At 32.6% G+C, this 26,514-nt stretch overlaps 1 protein-coding gene across 1 annotated transcript in view; it reads left to right on the top strand.

The window, feature by feature from the left end:
* The window catches only part of LOC145331579 (long-chain-fatty-acid--CoA ligase ACSBG2-like), a 292,684-nt gene extending 274,453 nt beyond the window's left edge, over positions 1 to 18,231 (top strand). The window contains exons 7-23 of the mRNA XM_080176324.1: positions 1,855 to 1,924; positions 2,780 to 2,870; positions 4,592 to 4,676; positions 5,124 to 5,241; positions 5,569 to 5,719; positions 6,149 to 6,220; positions 6,922 to 7,059; positions 8,000 to 8,070; positions 9,113 to 9,202; positions 9,727 to 9,813; positions 10,533 to 10,638; positions 11,119 to 11,205; positions 11,910 to 11,966; positions 12,501 to 12,594; positions 14,077 to 14,142; positions 14,459 to 14,643; positions 15,153 to 18,231. Of these exons, the coding sequence (XP_080032450.1) occupies positions 1,855 to 1,924; positions 2,780 to 2,870; positions 4,592 to 4,676; positions 5,124 to 5,241; positions 5,569 to 5,719; positions 6,149 to 6,220; positions 6,922 to 7,059; positions 8,000 to 8,070; positions 9,113 to 9,202; positions 9,727 to 9,813; positions 10,533 to 10,638; positions 11,119 to 11,205; positions 11,910 to 11,966; positions 12,501 to 12,594; positions 14,077 to 14,142; positions 14,459 to 14,643; positions 15,153 to 15,215 (1,631 nt within the window). The 3' untranslated portion in view covers positions 15,216 to 18,231. The remainder of the gene's footprint in view (positions 1 to 1,854; positions 1,925 to 2,779; positions 2,871 to 4,591; positions 4,677 to 5,123; positions 5,242 to 5,568; positions 5,720 to 6,148; positions 6,221 to 6,921; positions 7,060 to 7,999; positions 8,071 to 9,112; positions 9,203 to 9,726; positions 9,814 to 10,532; positions 10,639 to 11,118; positions 11,206 to 11,909; positions 11,967 to 12,500; positions 12,595 to 14,076; positions 14,143 to 14,458; positions 14,644 to 15,152) is intronic.
* The last annotated feature ends 8,283 nt before the right edge of the window (positions 18,232 to 26,514 follow it).

The raw sequence follows: 26,514 nt of genomic DNA, 5'->3' as shown, positions 1-26,514 counted from the left end.
GATTTTCAATTTGAGAAATTATTTCTTCAGATGGATAGACAACTGCCCCTACATAATTCAGTAAAGGTAACATGAATCCCTTTATAACAGCAATTTTACCAGGTGTAGTAAGGTAGAAAAGTGCCCAAAAATTTCTAATTTTTGACATTTTAGTAACAATTTTGTTCCAATTATATTGCATATTTAAAAGTTTTGAATCAAAATGTAAACCTAAAATATCAAATTCATCAACCACGTCAATTCTAATTACATCCAACTCCCGAAAAAAATCATTTGATGGCTTCCTACCTATTATACAAATTTTAGTTTTGTTAACATTTGTTCTTAAATTAGAAACTTGAGCAAAGAAAGTAAGAATTTGAAAAATAGTTTTCAAAGCAATGGCAGTTGGATTAAATGCAACATTGCAATCATCAGCAAATGCTGATTCAGGGTCAGGCTGTTTGTCAGTGTCAGTCAATTTAAAAGGTATAGCTCTTGGTATTACAATTTCATTGTTAATTGATAACATAAGTAATAATGGGGTTAAGGCAATTTTAAAAATGTTAGGACTTGGCCTATCACCTTGCATATAACCAACTTTCATGGGAAAGTTAGGTGTTATTCCAGTGTCAGTAAGAATGTGGGCAAATCTATCATTCATGCATGTTAAAATCATGTTTATCATATTAGGGCCAAAATTCATAAATTCTAATACATCTTTTAAATATTCATGTCCAATACAGTCAAAGGCTGAGTGAAAGTCAATTAAAGCAATTGCTAGAGACGAGTTAGAAGCTAAAGTTTTAGAAATTAGTTCATAAATTTGAATCAAATTTTCCTGAATAGTGTATTTAGAAGAATAGGCTTTTTGAGATCTGATATTTATTTTGTCAATTACTTTTTTTAACCTATTGTCAATAACCCCAGAGAAAATTTTGTACACAGTAGACAAACAAAAAATTGTCCTCCAAGATTTAATTTTTGAAAGGTCAGAATTTTTTTTGGCTATAAGTCTAATTTTACCACATCTTAGCATGCCTTTTAACTGTTTTTTATTAATCATTTCTTTAAAGCCTCGTAGTAAAGGTAAGCTTAAAATGTCCCAAAACTTAACCAACATTCTATAAGGAATACCATCTGGTCCTACACTAGAATTTAAATTGGCTGACTTAAGTGACTCTTTTAATTCATTAATAGAAATGTCTGCCTCTAATTTTTCTCTATCTGTGTTATTTAATTTATGTTCTAATATTTTTGGGTGATTTACATTATTGCCTAAAAAATCAACGAGAGAAGAGTTGGAAATAAAGGTTGTACCAAATTTATTTTTAAAGTGATTTGTTAAAAACTCTTTTCTTTCTTTCTCGCATGTAAAAGATTCACCTAAGTCATTCTTAATTTGTGAGATAGAGTCAGCTTTTTTTGAGTTTGATATCAGTTTTGTTAGCCCGGGTCTTCTGCTCCTAGGGGCTAAGAAAACAGTTTTTTAATAATTTTTCATTTTTATATTCGTGAAAATACGAGACAAAAAATAACTAACCCAGATAGTTTTTTTTTAAAGTAACCGGATGTCTCTTTGTAGTATCTTAAGAATCTTCCTAACCACTGGTCCAATATGGTTCTCTTTCTAATAGGTCCAGGGAAAGGTTTACAACTAGGAAAGGGTACCTCACCTCCCCCCCCCCCTCCTTCCAAGTTTTTAGTAATGGCTATTCCCGACTTTATGTTGGTTAAAATTTTGTATTAACATAATATGTAAAATCAGCCGTTTGGCGTTTAGCAGCCTTTAAAGTAATTTGATTTTTGTAGATAATCGGTAACATTACCATTTTACAGTGAACTGTACCAGATTTCAAATTTCAATGTTAATAGGCGGTTTGGCGGCTGGTATTTACCCAACAAATTCTGCAGAAGCTTGTCAGTATGTACTTACACATTGCAAGTAAGATTCATTTTTATTCTCGACTGTAGCGTATCCCTGAGCTCGATCTTTAAATCGTTTATAGGTGATTTAAACCGGGGCGATTCATTTGGCGCACCATCAAATTATTAATATCAATCTTTAAATCGAATTTGCATGGGCGATTTGAATCGGGCAGTGGCGCGGGCCCGGCGCGGCAACGCCACTCACCGAGTGGCATTGCCGGTTTAAATCGGGGTGATTTATTTAATAAATAAATATTTTTTTTAAAATTACTTTAATATTTTATTGCAAAACTATTGTGAAAACATTTTTATAGTTATTTTTAAAATAAATTATATATTAATGTTTTATATAAAATACCATGCTGACACGGAATTTTACATAAAATGCCTTACTGACACGGCTTATGTAATAAAGTTGTACTGGCGCGGATCGATATTTTATTGAGTGTCGCAAGCGATTTAACAACACCGCGCCGAAAATCTTTTAAATATCAATGTTTTATAGGCGCGCTGTGGCTAACCACCAGCGCACCTACAAATCACCTCTGAATCGCCCCGATTCAGCGCACTATAAAAACGATTTAAAGATCCAGCTCTGGGAGGAAGGGGACATTGGCCTGTTTATTACACTTGTCTACAAAGTTTTATAGGCAATAGTTATTTTTCAATAATCGATGACTTCTAGGGATCAAAAACTTAAAACCAGGGAGGAATTTTTTAATGAAATTAGATTGTTGGTTCATTTAGTTGTGATCTACACAAGGGTAAATTTTGTTAATCATTATTTGGGATGTACGTACATCAATTTATTTGTCATTGTCTTATCCCTTAAATCCCTGGCTTCTAGTTCTTACAGTGTTTTTTCTTTCAGAGCCAACATAGTAGTGGTTGAGGATGGGAAACAGCTGAGCAAGATCCTGTCCATCAAATCCAAGTGTCCTGATCTTCTACACATTGTACAGGTATGTACAGACATGGATCTAAATGGATAAGACAATGACTGATATAATAATTTGATGTATATTCCCAATAATGAAACACAATATTACCCCTTCTGTAGATTACAATTGAATAGTAAAATCTTGTCCATAAAATCCAGATCTTCTACACTTTGTACAGGTATGCACCAGGGAGGGAGTGGATATTGGGCTGTTTTTTACTCTAGTCCCCAAAGTTGTATATATTATTACCTAACGTTTTCTTATTCGTTGGATCAACAACTTTTGGGACTTTAGTGAATTTTTATTGGTTGGTTAATTATTTTGAGTATCCAAACGTTTCAACCACTAATTTTAATCTACAGACGAGGTAATTATGCGTTTCATCATAGGGAATTTGTTATCAATTTATTGTCCATTGTCTTATCCCTTTAGGTCACTTATTTCTACTTTTCTCAAAACCTGTATATTTTTATTTCTATTTTATCTCAAGATAATATGTTGCGCAAACATTATTTCATTATTTGGTTTTGACATAATTTACACTTGTAACCCTTTTTTGTAGCTTGATTCTAAAAAGGTGTTTTTAACATTCTGCATCGTTTGTTTATTTTTTGCAAAAAAAAATCAGGGAACTTTAGGGGATAGGACAATGGTTAGAAATTACCAGTTTGGAACAAACCAATTAGAATTTAAGGATCATGGAAAGAAAACGAAGTGGCGGGTTCCGTCGTATTTTCACAGTAGCTTTTGATAGTTTATTTTTTTAGGTTAGGTAAATGTCAATGATTTCCCCGCAGGGTTAGGAAACTGGGCTACTGTGAAAATGCGACGAAACCCGCTACTTCGATTTCTTCCTAATTTAATAGTACCCAATGTTTTGGAACCTACAAATGTAGTTAGGTATTAAACTCATGGAAAAAGTTAAATTAAAATTAAATTATGATAACCCCCATCCTCCCCCTTTACCCCATTCCCTCCCCTTCTACTGATTGACCTATAACCGAATTCCATGTTTGCAACCTAAATTGACGACAATTTTTTCCGTCATTCAATAACCACGTATTCTCTTTCTATATCGATTCTTGGAGAACCTACAGAGACGGACGTGCTCTCTTGGGACCAAGTCATGGAAATTATCTATCTATATCTATTTATCTTTCTAACTATTTATCTATCTATCTATTTTTCTATCTATATATGATTAATATTTTAGTATACCGGAGAACCTACAGAGGCTGATGTGTTGTCCTGGGACCAACTCATGGAATCTATCTATCTATATTTATCTATCTATCTATATTTATCTATCTATCTATAATTAATATTTTAGTATACCGGAGAACCTACAGAGGCGTATGTATTGTCCTGGGACCAACTCATGGAATCTATCTATCTATGTTTATCTATCTATATATGATTAATATTCTAGTATACTGGAGAACCTACAGAGGCAGATGTGTTGTCCTGGGACCAACTCATGGAATCTATCTATCTATATGAATCTATCTATCTATATATCTAATATTTTAGTATACCGGAGAACCTACAGAGGCGGATGTGCTGTCCTGGGACCAACTCATGGAAATTATCTATCTATATCTATCTAACTATCTATCTAACTATCTATCTATCTAATATTTTAGTATACCGAAGAACCTACAGAGACGGATGTGTTGTCCTGGGACCAACTCATGGAATCTATCTATCTATATGAATCTATCTATCTATGATTAATATTTTAGTATACCGGAGAACCTACAGAGACGGATGTATTGTCCTGGGACCAACTCATGGAAATTGGAAAGAAAGAATCAGATGAAGAACTTAGTAAGTACTAATATTCCAGCATGGCTTTGAAACCGATTAATGTCCGGTGGATAAGAACCGGTTTTAGGCCATACTGAAAAATTATGTATAGCCTCGAATTACAGACAATGTTCCACGAATATTAATATAAAAATAATAAAATTAGATACCAGTTTTGTTAGCCTTGTCCTTCGGCCTCTCGGGGCTAACAAAATTGCTTTTGTTCTTAGAATCATAGAATGTCCAATTTGAATATCATCAGGGAAATTGCATCTGAGTTACACTAGTTTTGCCTGAATTATTATGTCAGTCGTAAATTTTCACAAAAACAGCATGCCAACTATTTTAGAGGTGCCTAATTATTTTAAATTTTTTAAAAATGCACTTCATGCAACTACTCCTTTGTTGCCAAAGCTGTGCTGACACCTTGTGGTTACTTTAGTAACTATAAATTGTTTTGTTTTTTAGACAAAAGACTGTCAAATTTGGCGCCAAACTTGTGCTGCCATCTGGTGTACACTTCTGGAACCACTGGACCGCCCAAAGGAGTTATGCTTTCACATGATAATCTCACGTTTACAGCAAAGTAAGATTTCATACTTTTTCTTTTTTAATGCGGTAAGTAGCAGGAATAAGGGCATAAGACAATGGCCAATAAATTGATTTACATACCCCAAAGTAATACATAAAATACATTCTGTTGACTACAATGAGTGGTTGAAACGTTTGAACACTCAACTTTATTAACCAACCAATGAAAATTCACTAAAGTTGTTAAGCCAACAAATAAGAAAACTGGATTATAAAACTTTTGGGACTAGTGAAATAGATAGCCCTAAGTCTGCCCCCCCCCCCCCCCTCCCTGATATAAACCACTCATTTTTTCTCTAATCAAATTTATACTTTTTTCTAGATCTATTTGTGATATGTACGGACTGGGATGGTGTGAGGAGCGTATGGTCAGTTTTCTCCCCCTCAGCCACGTTGCCGCCAATATTATGGATCTTTTCATGCAGATAACATGTGCCGGCACCCTTTACTTTGCTAATAAGGATGCTTTGAAGGTAAAATCCGGTTTTTGAGCCACGTTGCCGCTAATATTACGGATCTATTCATGCAGATAACTTGTGCCGGCACCCTCTACTTTGCTAATTAGGGATGCTTAAAAGGTTAAAACCTGTTTTCGAGTCACTTTGCCGCCATTATCTATTATGCAGTTAATTTGTACCGGCACCCTATGCTTTGAAGATAAAAACCGGTTTTTCTCATGAAACATCTGGACCACAGCTTAGTTTTGATAATTATTTAAGGTTAAGTTAGGTAAAGTTTAGAGCCTTCCGCAGGGCTATGAATAAGTATTTTTAAAATTAGAATAATAGTTTGCAGGTTTGTATATAATAAATGAAAAGTTTAGATTTATATTTTAGACAACTTCTAGCCCCAAGTAGCAGAGACCCTTCTTTTGTATTCTAATACTTGGTATTATTTTGCAGGGAACTTTGATATCAACATTGAAAGAAGCACAGCCAACTTTATTCTTTGGTGTTCCTAGAGTTTGGGAAAAGGTAAGTGTATTAACAGTATGGCTTAATACCGGTGGATTAATATCCGGTGGATTAGAACTGGTTCTCAGCCATACTAAAAAATCATGTATAGCATCGTATTACAGACAATTTTCCATAAATATTAAAATAAAAATCATAATATCAATACCAGTTCTGTTAGCCTTGGCCTTCGGCCCCTCGATAAAACTTGTTTTATTTTTATAATTTTTAATTCTAATATTCGCGGAAAGCTGTCTGTAATACGATGCTATAAATATATATTATTAACTATTAAAGAAGAATTTTTATTTAAACGATTTTAAGATATTGAGTATCTAGCATGTAATGAATCTTAGGTTTCCTAGCTAAAGATTTCAAGATTTAAGTCTTGGGATTGTTTTTAGCTTTTGTTAGAGCCCCTCTCTGTCCTTCAGAGTCTCTAGATGCTAGGGGCGTAGGTTTTTTTATCTGATTCTTGAGATTTCAATTACTATTTAGCTGACTGAGTTACCCATTTTAGGGAATATTTACATAGCACCCGGGATGAAATTATTTTAGGCTATTTTCCCTTCGAAAACAAACCCCTTAGATACTAGGGACCCAGCTGTTAGTTATCATGTAAAACATATAAAGAAATAATTAAATTATTGACAGTTTTATTATCTTTCAGTCCTAAATAATCTAGTTATTTGAATAGATAATCAGAATTAAAATTATTTAAGGTTCAAGAAAAGATGATAGAGGTTGGAAAGTCCACAACAGGCATGAAAAGAGCCATTGGCATTTGGGCCAAGAAAACCGGTTTGGACCATAACAAGGCCAAAATCTCGGGCAAGAAATCTGGCAAATTTTCATACAAGGTAATTAATTTTTTCCTGTTTGGCTTCGAACCGGTTCTGAGCCATACTGAAAAAAAAGCATGTATCGTATCAAGTTTTAGACAATTTTTCTACAAATAATAAAATAAAAAATATCAGTTAGTTAGGTGCCCAGGTAACAAACTTGGAATTAATCTTATGATTTTTTTATTTTACCATCCGCGGATAGCTGTTTAAAATACGAAGCGATCATTTTGGACATTTATGTTCCTTTGTTTGACCTCTAATATTTAAAGCTTTGCTTTTATGGATGTTATCATCCTTGTTTTTTTTTCAACAAATGCATCGCAAATCTTCTAAGATAAGATTAAATGCAAAATATCTCTATTTATAACTGAAAATAGGATGCCAACATCCATAAAAGCGATGCTCTGAAACTGTAGAATAGACGAACATTAACACCTGTATAGTGTCAGAATTGAAAAAGGATTATATAATAAATCATCATGCAAATTTTGAAATCGACAGGACAATTTAAAATTCTAAGTTAACGAAAACAGCTAACTGTTACGGACGAATGTACCGACCCTAATTATAGAAAAGCTTACCTTTTTAAAAAAAGATTAGGGTTTATAATAAATATTGACAAAATGACATCTATGGTTAACATAGATTTTAATATTTTAGAAGATTTTGAAAATTGTGTTAAAAAAGACGCCTTTGTCCTTAATTCAATAGCAAAAGCACTATAAAAATCCTTGTTTTTCTGTAATGGAACAAGAAAAAAAAACTTTACTTTTATCCTACCTATACATTTTATCTAATAATATCAATACATTTGAAGGACCTTCACCCATTAGTTTTAGAACCAGACCAGTGGAAAATGCATTATTTAACATGTCCAAAATAAATCACCGCGAATTGTCAAAAATCTTTTAACACAGGCTAATAATACATTTTTAACAAACTTAAACATTTTTAGATAGCAGACAAGATTGTGTTCAAGAAGATAAAAGAAGAATTGGGATTTTCACAGTGTAGAGCATTTTTCAGGTATAAGCAAATCTTTTCTAAATAAATTATCAGCAAAATATTGAAAAAAATATAAATATGACAATCACCTGAGGTAAATTTTAAAGATAAATAGGCGCTGCGATCCTAGCAACTAGGGGGTTTTATTCAAAGATTTAAGAAATAGCCTTAAACAATCCCAAGACTTGAATCTAAAAATTATTAGCCTAAAACCATCCCGGGACCTATGCAAAGTTTTCCTAAGAAGGAGAACTCTATCGGTTAGTAGTCATTGTAATCTTAAACTTCAGATCTACGGACATCTGTCTATCTATTATTAGTGCCGCGCCACTTATTAGCTCCGACGTATTGGACTACTTCATGTCACTTGACATCTATCTATCTATTTATCTACCTATCTATCTATCCATCCATCCATCTTTTTTGTCACTTGACATCTACCTATCCATCTAGCCATCTATCTATCTATCCATCAATCTATCCATCTATCCATCCATCTATCCATCCATCCATCTATCCATCCATCTATCCATCCATCTATCCATGCATCTATCCATCCATCTATTTATCTATCTTTCTATCTATCTATCTATTATTAGTGCCGCAGCCCCCATAAGCTCTGACGTGTTGGACTATTTCATGTCACTTGACATCTATCTATCTATTTATCTACCTATCTATCTATCCGCCCATCCATCTCTTTGTCACTTGAAATCTACCTATCCATCTATCTATTTATATATCTAACTATATATCTATCTATCAATTGTTAGTGCCGCAGTCCCAATAAGCTCTGACGTGTTTTACTACTTTATGTCACTTGATATCTATCTATATATCTATCCATCTATTTGTATATCTATCTATCTATTCATCCATCCATCTATCTATTATTAGTGCCGCAGCCCCAATAAGCTCTGACGTGTTTTACTACTTTATGTCACTTGATATCTATCTACATATCTATCCATCTATTTATCTATCCATCCATCCATCTTTTTGTCACTTGACATCTACCTATCCATCTAGCCATCTATCTATCTATCCATCTATCTATTTATAGTGCTGCAGCCCCAATAAGCTCTGACGTATTGGACTACTTCATGTCACTTGACATTAAGATCTGGGAGATCTATGGCATGAGCGAAGTCAGGTATACAAAATGCAGAGATCTAAAGGGATAAGACAATTGCCGATAAATTGATGGATATCCCCAATGATGATACACAAGATAACCCTTCTATTTGAAAGGTTAATATTATATTATCCATTTATTGTTAGTTTGACTTTCTGGTGGCCTTTGATATTCAGTTGATGGTCCTTCTGGATTATCTAAACAAAAAAAATTACTGATTTGCAGAGTTTGCCCGGTAAATTTATGTACTGTAGATATCCCTTATGATGACACACAAAATTACCCTTCTGTAGAATAGAATTAGTAGTTGAAACGTTTAAACACTCAACTTAATAAACCAGCCAATCAAAATTCAGTAAAAGTCTTCTAAGTTGTTAAGCTAGCGAATAAGAAAAGATTAAGAAAAGAAAACTTGGGGACTAGTGCAATAAACAGCCATTGTCCCCTCTCTCGGTATAATACCATAACAATCTAAACCGTTGTAGTGGGCCTATATATTGATATAAATTCTTAATGATGATTCACAAAATTACCCCTTTTAGTGGGCCACAGACTGGTAATGGAAAGGATTTCTACAGACCTGGATCTATAGGCAAAGATTTCCCCGGCATGAATACTAAATTAGACAGGTAAGAACTTCTACTAAAGTAACAGGATGTCTGTGTGTCTATCTGTCTGTACCAAAGGATATCTCTAACCACTGGACCGATGTGGACCTGGATCTTTAGGCAAAGATTTCCCCGGCATGAATACTAAATTAGACAGGTAAGAACTTTAAACTAAAGTAACAGGATGTCTATGTGTCTATCTTTGTGTACCAAAGGATATCTCTAACCACTGGACCGATATGGACCTGGATCCATAGGCAAAGATTTCCCCGGCATGAATACTACATTAGACAGGTAAGAACATTAAACAATCCTTATATAAAAAGTAACATGATATCTGTGTGTCTGAACCAAAGGATCTTGCTAACCGCTGGACCGATATGGTTCACCTTTACAATGTAGCTTCTCATAGGTCCCGGTAAGGTTTATGACTATTTTGTAGGAGGTGACCATCACCAATTTCATAAGAGATATCATCCCTAGAAAAGAAATACCAAAAGTGACTCTAGGGGCCGTGCGTATCTTAATAAAAAATCTGGCTTTTTAATTTTTCATTAGTCAGAAAATGAAATACAGCATTACTTTTTTAAAAAAGCGAAACCTTTTTTTCAAGATAAGAAAATTTTATAAGGGTGGAAAATGTCGGAAATTTGCCCACATGAGAGAGAATTGTGAATGAGGGGAAAAAACGTCCTCAGATTTAAGTCTTGGGATGGTTTTAAGCTGTTTTTCTATTTTAGGAGTAGTGCCGGAGTGTCAGAAATTTGCCCGGATGGGGGAGAATTATGTATGAGGGGAAGAAATGTGTTCATGGGATATCTAGCTCAGATTGAGAAAACACAAGAGGTAATCCTCATAATAAAGTGTCTTGATGGCTGTTTGTCTGTACCGAAGGATCTTGCTAACCACTGAACCGCTATGGTTCTCCTTTATGGGATACATAGCTCAAATTGAGAAAACACAAGAGGTGGGTACCCAGGTTTTTTTCAGTGAAAACAATGGCACTCGTTGTTTGAACATAAAATTGCTTGAGTAGGTACTTGAGATTACAATCATTTCATTAAATAGCCATTATTTTGGCATGTTAAGGCATAAGTTCATTTAGGAAAGTAATTTACTATTAATTGATTTGCCAAATTTTCTTGTCGTTGAACCAAAGTCGTCCTATTTATTACGTCACCCTTGTCGATTATGGCAGGTGTCCCAAATTTGTCGCTATAATAATTGAGTAGTTTGGGATAAGGAAGAGCCTGGGTTTAGGTGTAGGTGGGTAGAATTCTAAAGGAATGTCCAAAATTATAACACATTAACGAAATTTATTTTTAGGTTTTTGACAGGGACGGCTGGCATCATAGCGGCGACGTAGGAAGACAAGATGATGATGGTTATTATACTATCACTGGCAGAATAAAGGTTATTTGTTTACTAAAGGAGATTGGGGGGTTATTTTGTTTATTATTATCTTTGTCAAAAGTACAATTTATATAATTGACTGTAATTAAGACCAAGGAGGGAGGGTACATTGGGTTGTTTATTACACTAGTCTCTAAAGTTATATAATAAGTTTTTTTATTCGTTGGATTAAATACTTTGGGGACTTTTAGATTTTATTGGTTGGTTCATTAGGTTGAGTGTCCCAACGTTTCAACCACTAATTGCACTCTATATCTTTGTCAATTTAACAATTACAATTGACTGTCAATAAGCAGAGATCTAAAGGGATAAGACAATGGCCAATAAATTGATGTACTATCCCTATGATGATACACAAAATTATCCCGTCTGTAGATTACAATTAGTGGTTGAAACGTCTGGACACCCAACTTAATGAAACAACCAACCAAAAATCAATAAAAGTCCCCAATGTTGTTAAGAAAACGTTTGGGGACTAGTGTAATAAACAGCCCATAGGGCCCTTCCTTCCTTTATTGGTTGGCTTAATTTCTTGGGTCAAGATTAGAGTTGTAATGTCTTACTTAGAATTAATAATTTCAATCTACATTCTACAGAGTATATTTTTTGGAGAAATGTATTTTATAAGTTTTTTTATTAAAGTGCTTGTTTTGATTAAAGCAAAACAACAAATTTAATTATTTGATCAGTAATTGATTTTTTAGGAGATTCTAATTACAGCTGGCGGTGAAAATGTTCCCCCTTTTATCATTGAAAATATGGTAAGAAATTTATATGTGTTAGAACAAAGACAAAGTGTATGAATGCCGTAAAAACAAGCTGAAATAATATAAAGACGATAGTAATATTACAATTGCTATAAATCCAACTTTGCTTTTTCCTACCCTTCATACCCTCTGTGTTAACATACCAAACCAATGTTGTCTCCAACTAAATATCCAAGTTCGGTAACATCATGTTGAATTTAAATTATATTGCTGAATTACTGCCCCTTCCACCTACTAACTTGATTACAGACAAAGTAAAGTTATTGAGTAGCTTCACTTTTAAAATTCTTTTAGAACATACACAAACTATGAAAGTTTTTCTTTTAAAATAAACTAGTTGTACTTCCCCTAGCTTCTAGGTCAACGAGTGTCAGGAAAATAGCCCAAAACCTTATTAAGACATTTATAAAGCATCCCTGAAAAGTACAACACCTTCGGACCATCACTTTCCAAGATCTCTAGCTTCAGACAAAAAGCTTTAGGATTATTTAGTAAAAATTACTAAGCCTAGATGTTTTATTTTTGCAGGTAAAGAACGAGTTACCCTGTTTGTCACATGTTATGCTTATTGGAGATAGAAGAAAATTTCTGTCCTGTCTAGTTACTATGAAAGTAGAGGTAGGTTGATACATCTGTCTGTCTTGTCTGTCTGTCCGTTTGTCTTGTCTGTCTGTTTGTCACATGTCATGCTTATTGGAGATAGAAGAAAATTTCTGTCCTGTCTAGTTACTATGAAAGTAGAGGTAGGTTGATACATCTGTTTGTCTTGTCTGTCTGTCCGTCTGTCTGTCTGTTTGTCACATGTCATGCTTATTGGAGATAGAAGAAAATTTCTGTCCTGTCTAGTAACTATGAAAGTAAAGGTAGATTGATACATCTGTCTGTCTGTCTGTCTTGTCTGTTTGTCTGTCTGTCTGTCATATGTCATGCTTATTGGAGATAGAAGAAAATTTCTGTCCTGTCTAGTAACTATGAAAGTAGAGGTAGGTTGGTACATCTGTCTGTCTGTCTGTCTGTCTGTCCATCTGTATGTCTGTCTGTCTGTCTGTCTGTCTGTCTATCTGTCTGTCTGTTTGTCACACGTTATGCTTATTAGAGAAAGAACAAAATTTCTGTCCTGTCTAGTAACTATAAAAGTAGAGGTATGTTGATACATATGTCTGCCTGTCATGGATATCTGTCTGTCCGTTTGTCTTGTCTGTCTGTCTGTCTGTTTGCCACATGACATGCTTATTGGAGATAGAAGAAAATTTCTGTCCTGTCTAGTTACTATGAAAGTAGAGGTAGGTTGATACGTCTGTCTGTTTGTCTGTCTTGTCCATCTGTCTATCTGTCTGTCTGTTTGTCACACGTTATGCTTATTAGAGAAAGAACAAAATTTCTGTCCTGTCTAGTAACTATAAAAGTAGAGGTATGTTGATACATCTGTCTGTCTGTCTGTCCATCTGTCTGTCTGTTTGTCATATGTTATGCTTATTGGAGATAAAAGAAAATTTCTGTCCTGTCTAGTGACTATGAAAGTAGAGGTAGGTTGATACATCTGTCTGTCTGTCTGTCTGTCCATCTGTCTGACTGTCTGTTTGTCTTCTTCTTTAGTTACTAAGAAAGTAGAGGTATGTTGATACATCTGTCTTGTCTGTCTGTCAGTCTGTCTGTTTGTCATATGTTATGCATATTGGAGATAGAAGAAAATTTCTGTCATGTCTAGTTACTATGAAAGTAGAGGTAAGTTGGTACATCTGTTTGTCTGTCTGTCTGTCTGTCTGTCAGTCTGTCTCTTTGTTTGACACATGTCATGCTTATTGGAGATAGAAGAAAATTTCTGTCCTGTCTAGTTACTATGAAAGTATAGGTAGGTTGATACATCTGTCTGTCTGTCTGTCTTTTTCATCTGTCTGTCCGTTTGTCTTGTCTGTCTGTATGTCTTGTCCATATGTTTACCATCTGTCTGTCCACTTGAGGGAGGTATTATTTTTTCTAGAATTTCTCTTGGAAGGGTAGTACTACTAGTGATACCTTTTCATAGAACATTAATTAAACTTCCCATGACCCACAGATAGACATCCTGTTACTTTATTATAAGGATTCATGTAATTTAAGGTAGATGCTGATACATTAGTCCCCCGAAGTATGCTCACAGAAGAAGCACAAGATTGGTGTAGATCTATTGGTAATTATTTTACCCTCATTTAGTTTAAATGCCAAAAATCATACACAAAAAAAAACAGTTTTGTCATCAAAGAAGAATTTTATAGTTGTTTATTCACATAGAATATAAGTGGATATTATGACAGGGGGAAAATTGTCGGCAATTTAGGTTATTATTTCCCCTGTCATTTATTGGTCAGCTCGCTCATCCAGTAGGAGGGGAAGGGATAGGGTCAATGGGTATATTCTAGCCAGCTACAAGTTTATTAGAGTACATGATAATCTGGTGTAAGATCCAGGTAATAATAAATCAATAATACTTTTTGATTTTGTTACAGGAAGCAAAGCCGAGACCATAGAAGACGTATTAAACGGTCAGGACAAGCTTGTAATGGAAGGAATTCAACGCGGCATTGATAGGTACAATGCGCGCGCAACTTCTAACGCGCAAAGAATCCAGAAGTGGACAATCTTGCCAGCTGATTTCTCTATTCCTGGTGGAGAAATTGGTCCTACCATGAAGGTCAGCTTTTTTCTTACTTTATGTTTCCAGGGATAAGACAATGGCCGATAAGTTGATGTACTGTACATCCCCAATGATGACAAAAAATCTTTCTTAAGATTACAATTAGTGGTTGAAACGTTTGGACACTGATTTTAATAAACCCATTAAAAGTCTCGAATGTTGTTAAGCCAATGAATAAGAAAACGTTATTATATGATTTTGGAGACTAGTGCTATAGATAGCCCATTGTTCCCCCCCCCTCTCTCTCTCCTTTTCTTACTGTATATACACCTGTTATTACAGAAGGATGACAACATCCATAAACAGCGTGTCTTCTTATAAAATTGCACGCAATTTTATTGTCCTAGGAATCATTATTACAAAAATCAGATGAATAGGATAATCATATTCAAAAAACGCTGTCAAAAAATTACAAAAAGGTTTTTAAATGGACTTACTTTTTTAATAATTTTTCACTTTAATATCTTCGGAAAGCTGTCTATAATACGATTTTTATTTTGTTTTAGGTGAAACGTCATGCTGTCCTGAAGAAATATGAAGAAAACGTAGAAAAATTATATCAAGGATAATTCAAATTAAAGTTGTCATGTTTAGATTAAACTTTTCAACTTGAAAAAATATTTACAAGATATTATTAAAAATATGTTTAGGCCCTTTTAAATTATTTTTATTCTTTATTATTATAGTTTTTATCCTTATTTGTTATCCTTTAAACATTGCAGACGTACCTCAGCCGTGCATAAGGATCAGTAACATCAACGATTTATAATCCAAAAAAAATCACCTTAATGTCTGAAACTGTTCCTATTTTTGGCCAGCTGCCTATTCAATGATTTCCTTTAAGCAAAATGGGTTTTTAGTTGAGGCTTACGCGCGAATGCTGAGCCCTGTTATATAGAAATCTGTGTCTACTTTATATTTTGCTTAGCTTTACTTAACCTAACCTAACCAAAAAAAATAAACCATGATTATATTGGTACCAAAAATTTTTGGGTGATAAAAGGTAGAGAGGGAAAGGGACATTAGGCTGTTTATTACACTAATCCCCAAAGTTTTATAGTAACATTTTATTATTCGTTGGCTTATTAACTTTGGGGATTTCTACTGGATTTTTTTAGGTTGGTTCATTAAGTTGAGGGTCGAAACGTTTCAACCACTAGATTGAAATAACTGATGGAAAAGTTTAAACACTGTTATTTTTTTTAACTTAACCAAGATTAAATTAAAGTTTCTTACGTTTTTAGCCACCGAATATGAGAACATGTTGATAAAACTTTGTGTACCATTGTAATTAACAGCCCAATGTTTTATCCCTCCCTAATTAAATTGATCCTCTTATTTATTTTCGACTTTATCTGGTTCCATCACAAACGTAGGAGTCCCAAACGTAGCAGTGGAAAAAAAGTCAGAGTGGACAAACGTCGGTGTTGACAAACGCAGGATTTTTTTAGACAGGGGTATAAAAAATTTCAAAATTGTCATATTATTAAAATAGCGGACACTCCTGTGTTTTACTTAATCAATGTCCACTCCGACGTTTGTCCTACTCTTACGTTTGTCCACTCCGACGTTTAGGACTCCTGCGTTTGTCCACTCCGACGTTTGGGACTCCTATGTTTGTCGTAGGACCATTTTTTTTCCTTTCGATAAAATGAGCTATAAAAATGACTAACTGCCAAATTACTTAGCCAAATGAAATCATAACTTGCTTTAAATTTCAGCAGTTTTTTTTAAATTTTTACCAAGACTTAATATATTTTCTTTACCTATATACCATATGTATATTAAAACTCAACTGGATTAAGAGCGCATTTCAAAATTTGAAAAGTATTTGAAAATTTTATATAGTAGTTTGATTAATAGAATGGGAGTAAAGAATTCCCACAAAATATGACAAAAGTAATCATTTTTGCTTTTTATTAATAACAATACCATTTTGTAATGTTTTTCCCCAAATTTATCGTTAAAATTTGGAATAGGTACTTCTCTTAACCATTTTGTATACAATTACAGAAAACTTAATATTGTGTTCAGAAAACGACTTAAATTTTAGTCTTTTATATTTTATTATATAAAGTAGTATGGTTTCTTATTTCTGTAGCTTAAGAATTTGATAACCGATATAGTTCTCCTTTATGGGGTAGTTCATCATAGGTTAGGAATGCTTATAACTATTTTGTGGGAGGGTACCACCAACCTTACAAGAGAAATTGCCCCTAAATAAAAAGACTCTTTAAAAAAATTTCATCTTTTCTTGATAAAACTAAAATTGAAGATGGAGAATTCGACTGCCTTCTCCCCCGCTCTCAAGGGCCCCTAGGGGCGGAGCCGCTAGTTTTATATAAATTAATGGAACATAAAATAATAACCCGGTTCATTCTACTTAAAAATAAAACAATAATAAAAAAGAAATGTATTTTTAACAGAAAAAAAACTTTAAAAAAGAACAAAGCATATCACAATTTTTTATTTAAAATATTTTATATCATGTATTCTATGAAAAAGTTTTTATTGTCATTTATTATTATGATTTTTTATAACTAAGTGAATTTTTTATATATGTAAATTTAATACCTAATGTTATAAATAATGTTATTTATGATTTTTTTATGTATACCAGTGATTATAAAGTTATACCTATGTTTTTATGTACATCATTTTTTTCAATTTTCTTGCCTTTATAAAAAATTGTAAAACTACAAATGATTTTATTGGTGAGATCTCGTAATAATGATATTAAAGATCCTGAGGGGGAAGTTAGTGGCCCTCTAACATTAAAAAAATAGGGAAATCTTAAATTCTAATAAATGGTAGTTTTCGGCGGTTAGTTATATCTGCTCTGGATTAGAATCTGTTGTCAGCCATACTTAAAAATCATGTATAGCATCGTATTTCAGACAATTTTCAACGAATATTAAAATAAAAATCATACGATGAACAACTATTATAAAATTTTAGATTTCTCTGTGCCCATATCTTGGATTACGAGTTCTCTACAATAGCCCCCCCCCCCATTTAAAAATAACTTTGTACTTGTGTAAATTAAACTAAAAAGGCTGCGTAACTTAAAACAATAAAACTCTTAAAAATGCCAATAACTGATAGTTTTTTACATAAAAATATTTGAATGTGATTTTGTAATAAATTTGTATTGATGCATATTACATACAGTAAGACCCACAAAGAGTATTTTTTAGGGTTTACAGCCCTTATTTATATATGTATCAAAAAAGTAGCCCATGTTCTTGTTCTCTATACAATTTTACACAAGAAAAGAAAGAATAATTGAATTTCAAGAATGTATTAACTCAGATTTTTAAGGTCAAATTTTCCAAAAAGTTTTATGTAAAAAGTTGCCCTTTCAAACTTTAGCTTTTAAAATCTCCATTTTTAATATAAGTAAAACTAAAATTTTTATATATTCTTGTGTAGAAATGTATAGAGAACATATGCTACTTTTAATGATACATATAGAAATAAGGGCTGTGAGAACCCTAAAAAATACTTGTTTGCGGGCCTTACTATTAAAATATTATTTGTTACATTTGTATCCTATTTCCATGTCAATAAAACATTTCAATTCAATTTTGTATTAAGTTCATACATTTTTTGACATAATCGTTACCAGGAAAATTTTACCGCAAACTGCATTAGATTCATTTTTATAAAAACCTATTTTTTTAGCGAAGCTTTTCTAAAATACATGGTCCGTCCGTCCATAACAGTTAGCTCTTTTTGGTGGTATAGACATGTTAGAATTGTCCTATCGATTTCAAACTTTGCATGTTGATTCCTATAACAGTTAGGTATGTTTTATAATGCGTGACATCTCTATAATCAAGTTATAAAAATGTAAGTATGTTTTTTATTCGGTTTTGATAGTTCAGCAACAAATTTACATACAATTTTGTCTAAACTTCTACTTTTATATTTTGCTTATTATGTCTGACATAATATTCGTTTTTCCTACCATTGCTGAGCTTGGCTATTATGGTTGTTGTCATCCTTATTACCATATTTCTTGGTTAAGTAGTTTAGAGTTTTTGACAAGATAATTCTCTGTTCCCTTCATAATGATAATGGATGTACAATATAAATTTATATTATTACAGGGAAAAAATAGTCGTCAATTTAGCTTGCTAGCATATTTATTAGTCAGTTCGTTCATTAAGTATAAGGGGATTAAGTAATGGGGGAATCATTATTTTAGCCCGCTGCAAATTTAACTTTATTAGAGAGCATAAAATTCTGGTGCTACAGACACAGACATCCAGGTAATAATATTATTTAATATTATGTAGATATATATTAAACATAAACCCTTGGATACACAATTAAATGAACCAACCAATCAAAATTAAATAAAAGTCCCCCAAGTTGTTAACCCAAGGAATAATATTTGCTATTATAAAACCTTGGGGACTAGTGTAATAAACAGCAAAAAACAAGGAGGGAGGGGACATTTGGTTATTTATAAAACTAGTCCCCCTAAAGTTAATTATAACGTTTTCTTATTCATTGTCTCAACAACTTTGAGGACTTTTGTTAAAATTGATTGGTTGTGTTATTAAGTTAAGTGTTCAATGGTTCATTGGATATGTACATCAATTCATCAGCCATTGTCTTGTCTCTTTAGATCCCTGCAATAAAAATATAGATTGCAATAATAGTCACTTTGACTTTAACAATGCATTTGATTTGCAACAAATAAAACTTTAGTTTGGTCAGGGAGGGAGAGGACATTGGGCTGATTATTACACTAGTCCCAAAACTTTTATAACAACGTTTCCTTATTAGTTGGGTTAACAACTTTGAAGAATCTTATAAAATTTTGATTGGTTGGTTAATTAAGTTGAGTGTCCAAACGTTCCAACCACTAATCGTAATCTACAGAAAGGGCAATTTTTATATCATTATTTGGGATGTATATCAATTTATCGGTCATTGTCTTATCCCTTTAGATCCCTGTTATTTTAGTCACTTGATAATTACGTTTGGTAAGCAATTTAAAGTTTGTATAATTTTTTTCTTGAAATTTTGGTATTTTTTTACAAGGACAATATTATTACAACTATTCAGAATTGTTTTTCCAGTATGGCTTTGAAATTCAATATTTGCTGGATTAGAACCTGTTCTCAAACATACTAAAAAAATATCTTTCCACGAATTAAAAAAAATACCATAAGATTAATACAAACTTTGTTAGTCTTGCCCTTTGGAAAGCTATAATAGGATGCGATAAATAATCATTATCAATCCTTATACATACATGTAACAGGATGTCTGTCTGTGTGTTTGTACCAAAATATCTTGTTTACAGAAGTTAACTGATACAGCTTTGCTTCACATTTAAGCTTTTTTCAGGTTCAATGAAGGTTTTTGTAAATTGTTTTTTCTTCTTTGTTGGGGGGGGGGGGGGGTGGTCCCTCAAACCTCCAATGGAAATAAGTAACCCCCCTCTCTAATGCTACAAAAGAGAAACAAATAATGTATTGTTTATTACTGAATATAAGTTTAATCAATAATATTCATAATTGTATAAAAAGGACATTTTAACTGATATAATTTGCCAGTTTATTTGTTGTCTTTGTTTTGTTGTCTTACATGTAATATCAGGGAGTGAGGGGACATTGGGCTGTTTATTACTCTAGTCCCCAAAATTTCACAGTAACCATATCTTATTCGTTAGCTTAAGAATTTTGGGGACTTTTATTAAAATTTAATTGGTTAGTTCATAAGGATTTGTGTCAATCACTAATTGTAATGTACAGAAGAGGTAATTTTGTGAAACATCATTTGCCTTATTCCTTTAGATGCCTTTAGAGTTATACAGCTTCTTTTGAAGAGAGGTTAAGTGTAATTCAACACTCACTAGAGGGAAATTAGTGGTAAAAAGTTAACTTTTGTAACCCCCCAATCCCACCCCTTATAAAAAAAATCATTGAATGAAATATAAAATGTTTTTTTTTCGAGTAGGGAGAGAGGGGGGGGGGCGAGGGTGATAGCCCCAGTACCCTCCTCCTTGGATATAATAAAACAAACGTTATATTTGTCTTGTCATTTAAACAGAATTTTTGATGAGGCATAACATCTAAAAAAAATGCAAGTCTTTAAAAATAAAGCTGCATATTCTAAAACAAGTAAATTTTCATCCATAGAAACGAAAATTTAAAACGCTTCTTATAAATATCTATATAAATTAAATATAATAACTTATTTGTCGAATTTTATTCTTAAGTAGTTAAGCTGGTAATCTTTCAAATGAAAAATCCTTATAATACAGTAACAGGATGTCTCTCTGTCGGTCTGTACCGAAGGATCTCGCTAAACACTGAACCGATTCTCCTTTATAATGTAGCTTCTCATAGGTCCTGGGAAGGTTTATAACTATTTTGGGAGAGAGTACCACCATCCTCCCAAGATAAATCGTCCCTAGAAATAAAATTTACTGAATTTCGCTTTGTACAATGTTGCCGAAAGGCTTTCTTTTTAAAACAAAAATGGAAAGTTTTCGACTCCCCCCCCCCCCTCCAATCAAGTGCACCTCGAGGCCTCTAGGGGCGTAGCTGCTAGTAATAGATTATAAACTACATATATAAGAGCTTTACTCTGAATAGTATGATATAATATTATGCAAATCAATAGTTTATCGAATACTTAAATATAACTCATTTCATAACCAAATTTTATAGCTAGATACCCAAATGAACTACTATGAATTGGAAGTTGTTCTTATTGTATTATTTACTTTAAACATTTTAAATTGATTTTAAATTCCCCAAATCTCATGGATATTAGGGAATAATTCCTAATTGTACAATTACATGGCAATGAGTTTCGCCTGTCTTGGGCAATTGCATTCCCCCTACTCTAGCCATTAAAGTTGCTTTTCTGATATAGGTTCAATAGGAACCATTTTTAGTAAACCACGGTTGCGGGTATCAAGAATAAATATATAAATATATATGTATAACCAGACAACTACCTGGATCCTACTGTTGGGGACCTTTTTTGTCTGCTAGCAAATTGCTTTCTGCTCTTTTGTAGCGACTTGGCTGTGTTGATATTCCCGACACTATTGGTTAATTTTCAAAAATCCAATTGAAAGTCGTCACAGGGTCCTCGGGGGTGAGGACAGTTATTTAACCCCCTCCCCCTATATCGATTTACTCTAATGTATCGAGTATCTAACCGCTTATTTGATTTTTATCTAATTGCAATTCTGGGAAGTAGTTTATTATTCGCTCAGAGAATATCGATAAAATTATATCTACAATTCTTAAAATAAATATTATTAGCAAGGATGACAACTTTAGAAATATGAATTTCCTTAGCTTTACATGAAAGAATGTGTAGAATATCACGAAATTTATATTAGTCAAGATTAAGTAAATATTTTGTTTTGAGAAGCTTCTTTGAAAATTACAACATAATTGAACAAACAAATGTAAAATCTTTAATTTTCTTATTAAATTTTTAATTCATCTTATAATAGCGGTTGCGCCCCTTGCATCTAAGTGCTCTGCATTCTATGGGCTAAGGAGAAGTCATAAAAACATCCTAAAACCATCTTAATTCTTAAATATAATAATAAAATAGCCTAAAACCCTCCCGCGACCTATGTTAATCTTCCTTAAAAAGGAGATTGCAATTAGTTATTGAAATATTAAGCTTCAGATAAATAAACCCAACTACTTTATATAATAGGTTAAGCTAATGTATCGCCTTTATTTATTCCCAAATTTTTTATTCCCATTTATATAGAGTAGCTTCGTTCTGTTAAAAAGATTTCCAATAAAAAGTTTTCTTTGTACAGTATTCACATGAACAGGGATATAATAATTTAATAAAATTTTTTTCTCGTATTAAAGCGAAATCGGTGGATTAGAACCGGTTCTCATCCATACGAAAAAACTATGTCTAGCATCGTATTATAGGAGTGGATAAAAACAGTTAATGTTACAAAACAGCGAAATCAAATTATTTTTCGCTGTTTTGTTACATTCGCTGTTTTGTAATTTCGCCTTTTTGTAACATTCGCTGTTTTGTAATTTCGCTGTTTTGTAACATTCGCTGTTTTGTTTTTCGCTATTTTGTATCCACTCCGTATTATATCCAATTTTCTACGAATATAAAAATGTACAATCATAAAATTAAACCAGTAAAAAAAATGTTTTAATCTTATAATTGTACATTTTATATCCAAGGAAAGCCGTTTATAATACGATGGGAGAAATAAGTATTCTCATACACTTTATAACTATAGTCACCACAAAAACAGCAACACGCGGCTGTGGCGGGCAAAATATGAGGCGCATCCGTGCGTTGTCGGGTAGGTTTTTGGTTTGAATCTCAGACTAACATTTAAAAATTTTCCTAATGCTGTTATATCAGTTGCTTAAAATTACCTGGTATCCAACGTTATCTTATTCGTTGGATTCGTTGGTTGAAATATGATAGGTTGGTTTCAAGTTTGTAGTGTCCAATCTTTTGAAATAATAATTCAATCTATAAATGAGGCCCTTTTGTATATCATCATGGGGGATGTATACAATTTTTCATCCATTGTCTTATCCCTTTAGATCCCTGAATTTATTAGAGACAATATCCATGTTTCTGAGTCATAGTATTTACGTCATTGTTATAAAGTGTGTTACTTTTTTATATGTTTCATCAATATTTGGCCACAACTCAGTCAAAAATGCTTACAAAATAGACCTTTTTCGACCTAAGATGCTCAAATACTTCCTTTACAAGCCCCATCAATCAGGAAAATTGACAAAAAATGCAAATTTGGGTGTTACCTTTTTATATGCTCAGATACCATAAAATCAATAAAAAAATACTTATTTATACTTTTCTCTCGTTTTTAAAGTTTGCTTCTGTTAAAGTAAATATTCTTGAAGGGATTTATGCATTGATTTATACAGAAACATAATATTGGGTGGAAATAAATTGTATCCAAAAGTATTCTTTTTGGAAAATAAGAAATTTATCCTCCATCGCCCTAGAGGACAGCTGCTGACCTCTAGTGTTCATGGTTTTGTCAAATACATGTTAAAGAAAAAATTTAGCCAAAAAAGTACATAAAAAAGTATTTTAATGTGTTAGAAAATTAAATTGTTTAACTTCAAATTTGGGGATGCTGACCTTAAAGATGTTCTTACTGGTGGTGATGGTGACCCGGAAGGCATTGAAGTACATGAGCATTATGGCAATACAACTATTGATCTATGTTTTGATTTTTATATTCCTAGCAGCCTCCAATCAAGAGAAATCCCTAAATGATTTTTTATTCTCAAATTCATAAGGTAAATACTGTGATTTTGAAAAGTTCTTGTTATATTTTTTCATTGGAGGCTGCTAGGAATGTAAAAATCAGAACATAGATCAATAGTTGTGTTGCCATAATGCTCATGTACTTCAATGCCTTCCGGGTCACCATCACCACCAGTAAGAGCATCTTTAAGGTCAGCATCCCCAAATTTGAAGTTAAACAATTTAATTTTCTAACACATTAAGATACTTTTTTATGTACTTTTTTGGCTATTTTTTTTCTTTAACATGTACTTGACAAAACCATGAGCACTAGAGGTCAACAGCTGTCCTCTAGGGCAATGGGGGTTGAATTTCTTATTTTCCAAAAAAAAATTCTTTTGCAGATCATTTATTTCCACCAAATATTATGTTTCTGTAAAATCAATGCATAAATCCCTTCAAGAATATTTACTTTAACAGAATTAAACTTTAAAAATGAGAGAAAAGTAAAAATAAGTATTTTTTTATTGATTTTATGGTATCTGAGCATATAAAAAGGTAACACCCAAATTTGCATTTTTTGTCAATTTTCCTTGAAATATGGAGATATCTCAAAACTGATTGATGGGGCTTGTAAAGGAAGTATTTGAGCATCTTAGGTCGAAAAAGGTCTATTTTGTAAGCATTTTTGACTGAGTTGTGGCCAAATATTGATGAAACATATAAAAAAGTAACACACTTTATATCCGTCCTCATTGGATATATAGAAGACGTGGATATATTGACAGGGGAAAATTTTGTCGTCAATATAGGCTGCTAATATGGACCTCATTTATTGTCAGTTCGTTAATCCAGTATGAAGGGAGGGAATGGGGTAAAAACGATTGGATTGGGGGGTATCGTTATATTAGCTACTTGCAAGTATCACTTTATTAGAGTACATGAAAATCTGATGCAACATCCAAGTAATAATATATCCATTCTTATAGCTGTGACTGCATAGATACAAATAAAACAAGTACATTTATGACACTAGTCCCCAAAGTTTTATAATAACGATTTCTTAATTTCTAAAGATGTTATTGATGTTGTAAAAGGCATGGAATCTAAGAACTCAACTGATATGTTTGGTATTTCAAATTCAATTTTAAAGAAAATTATTAACTTTATAGCTGTTCCTTTATGCCATATTATAAATAGATCTTTCTTTACAGGAGTCATTCCGGTTCAATTAAAAATTGCTAAGGTTCTGCCAATCTGTAAATTAAAACCATCTGATGCTGGTGATAAGTCTTTACCAACTAACTATAGACCAATAAGTCTTTTGCCAATATTCTCTAAAATCTTATAAAAAATAGTTGCAAATAAATTGAATGACTTTCTACTTGAAAATGAGATTCTGTTCAAACACCAATATGGTTTCCAGGCCAAAAAGTCTACTTTACATCCCATAATGCACCTTTTAAATGAACTTGCTTTAGCTAAAAATAATAATAAGGTTTCAATTGGAGTCTTCTGCGATATCTCCAAAGGTTTTGATACAATTAGCCATGACATTTTATTAAAAAAGTTAAAGTTAAAATAAAGAACTGGATTGGTTTAAAAATTACTTAAATCAAAGAAGACAATTTGTAGTCATTGGGGATGAATCATCAGAATACTTGGAGATAACAAAAGGAGTGCCACAAGGATCGATACTTGGTCCAATTTTGTTTTTAATTTATATAAATGATCTTTCCAGTGCTACTGATTTATTTACATTGCTTTTTGCAGATGACACTAGTTTTGTTGTGTCGGGAGATAACCTAAATGATATTATTATTAAACTTAATAATGAACTTAAAAAAATCAACAATTGGTTTAGGGCAAATAAATTATCTTTAAATGCAGAGAAAACAAAAATCACGATTTTCAACAAAAGAGAAGACACAATAGAATGGGAAAATATCAATGTATTCATTGATTCTAATAATGATAACGAAAACAATCCTGAGCTGATAGATAAGATTGGTGTTGTTAATAGCAGAAGTAAAATACCTGCAATAAAATTCCTAGGTGTATTTATTGATTCTAATCTCAGTTTCAAGTATCATATAGATTTTATTAGAAAAAAAGTTTCTAGTTCTTTGTATATGATAAATAGAACTAAAAATTTTCTTTGCAAAAAATCATTAACCACTCTTTATCATTCATTCATTCATTCTCATTTGTTGTATTGTTTACCAATTTGGTCATCCTGTCCTAAATCTTACCTTGAGCCATTGATTAAATTACAGAAAAAAGCAATAAGAATAATTACTGGTACTAAATATAACTCACATACAGCAGAAAAGTTTAATAAATTAAATATTATGCCTCTCCCCCAATTAGTAGATTATTCCAAACTTCTTTTCATGTATGATTATATAAATGACAAGCTTCCACTCTCTTTCCAAGAGACATGGAAAAGAAAAAACGAGGTTTATAATAACATAAGAAACAACAGGAGATTGGATGGTGATCATTTTTTTATCCCTATTATTAGATACAAAAGCATTGAGAATCTCCCATACTATTGTTTACCTAACCATTGGAATAAAAATTGCTTTAATGACCTTCTTAATTCTTATC

This window comes from Acartia tonsa, chromosome 11 (assembly GCF_053477335.1).
Source record: "Acartia tonsa isolate MP-2025a chromosome 11, ASM5347733v1, whole genome shotgun sequence".
In the NCBI taxonomy this organism is placed as follows: domain Eukaryota; kingdom Metazoa; phylum Arthropoda; class Copepoda; order Calanoida; family Acartiidae; genus Acartia; species Acartia tonsa.
This window is presented reverse-complemented; position numbering and strand designations above follow the sequence as displayed.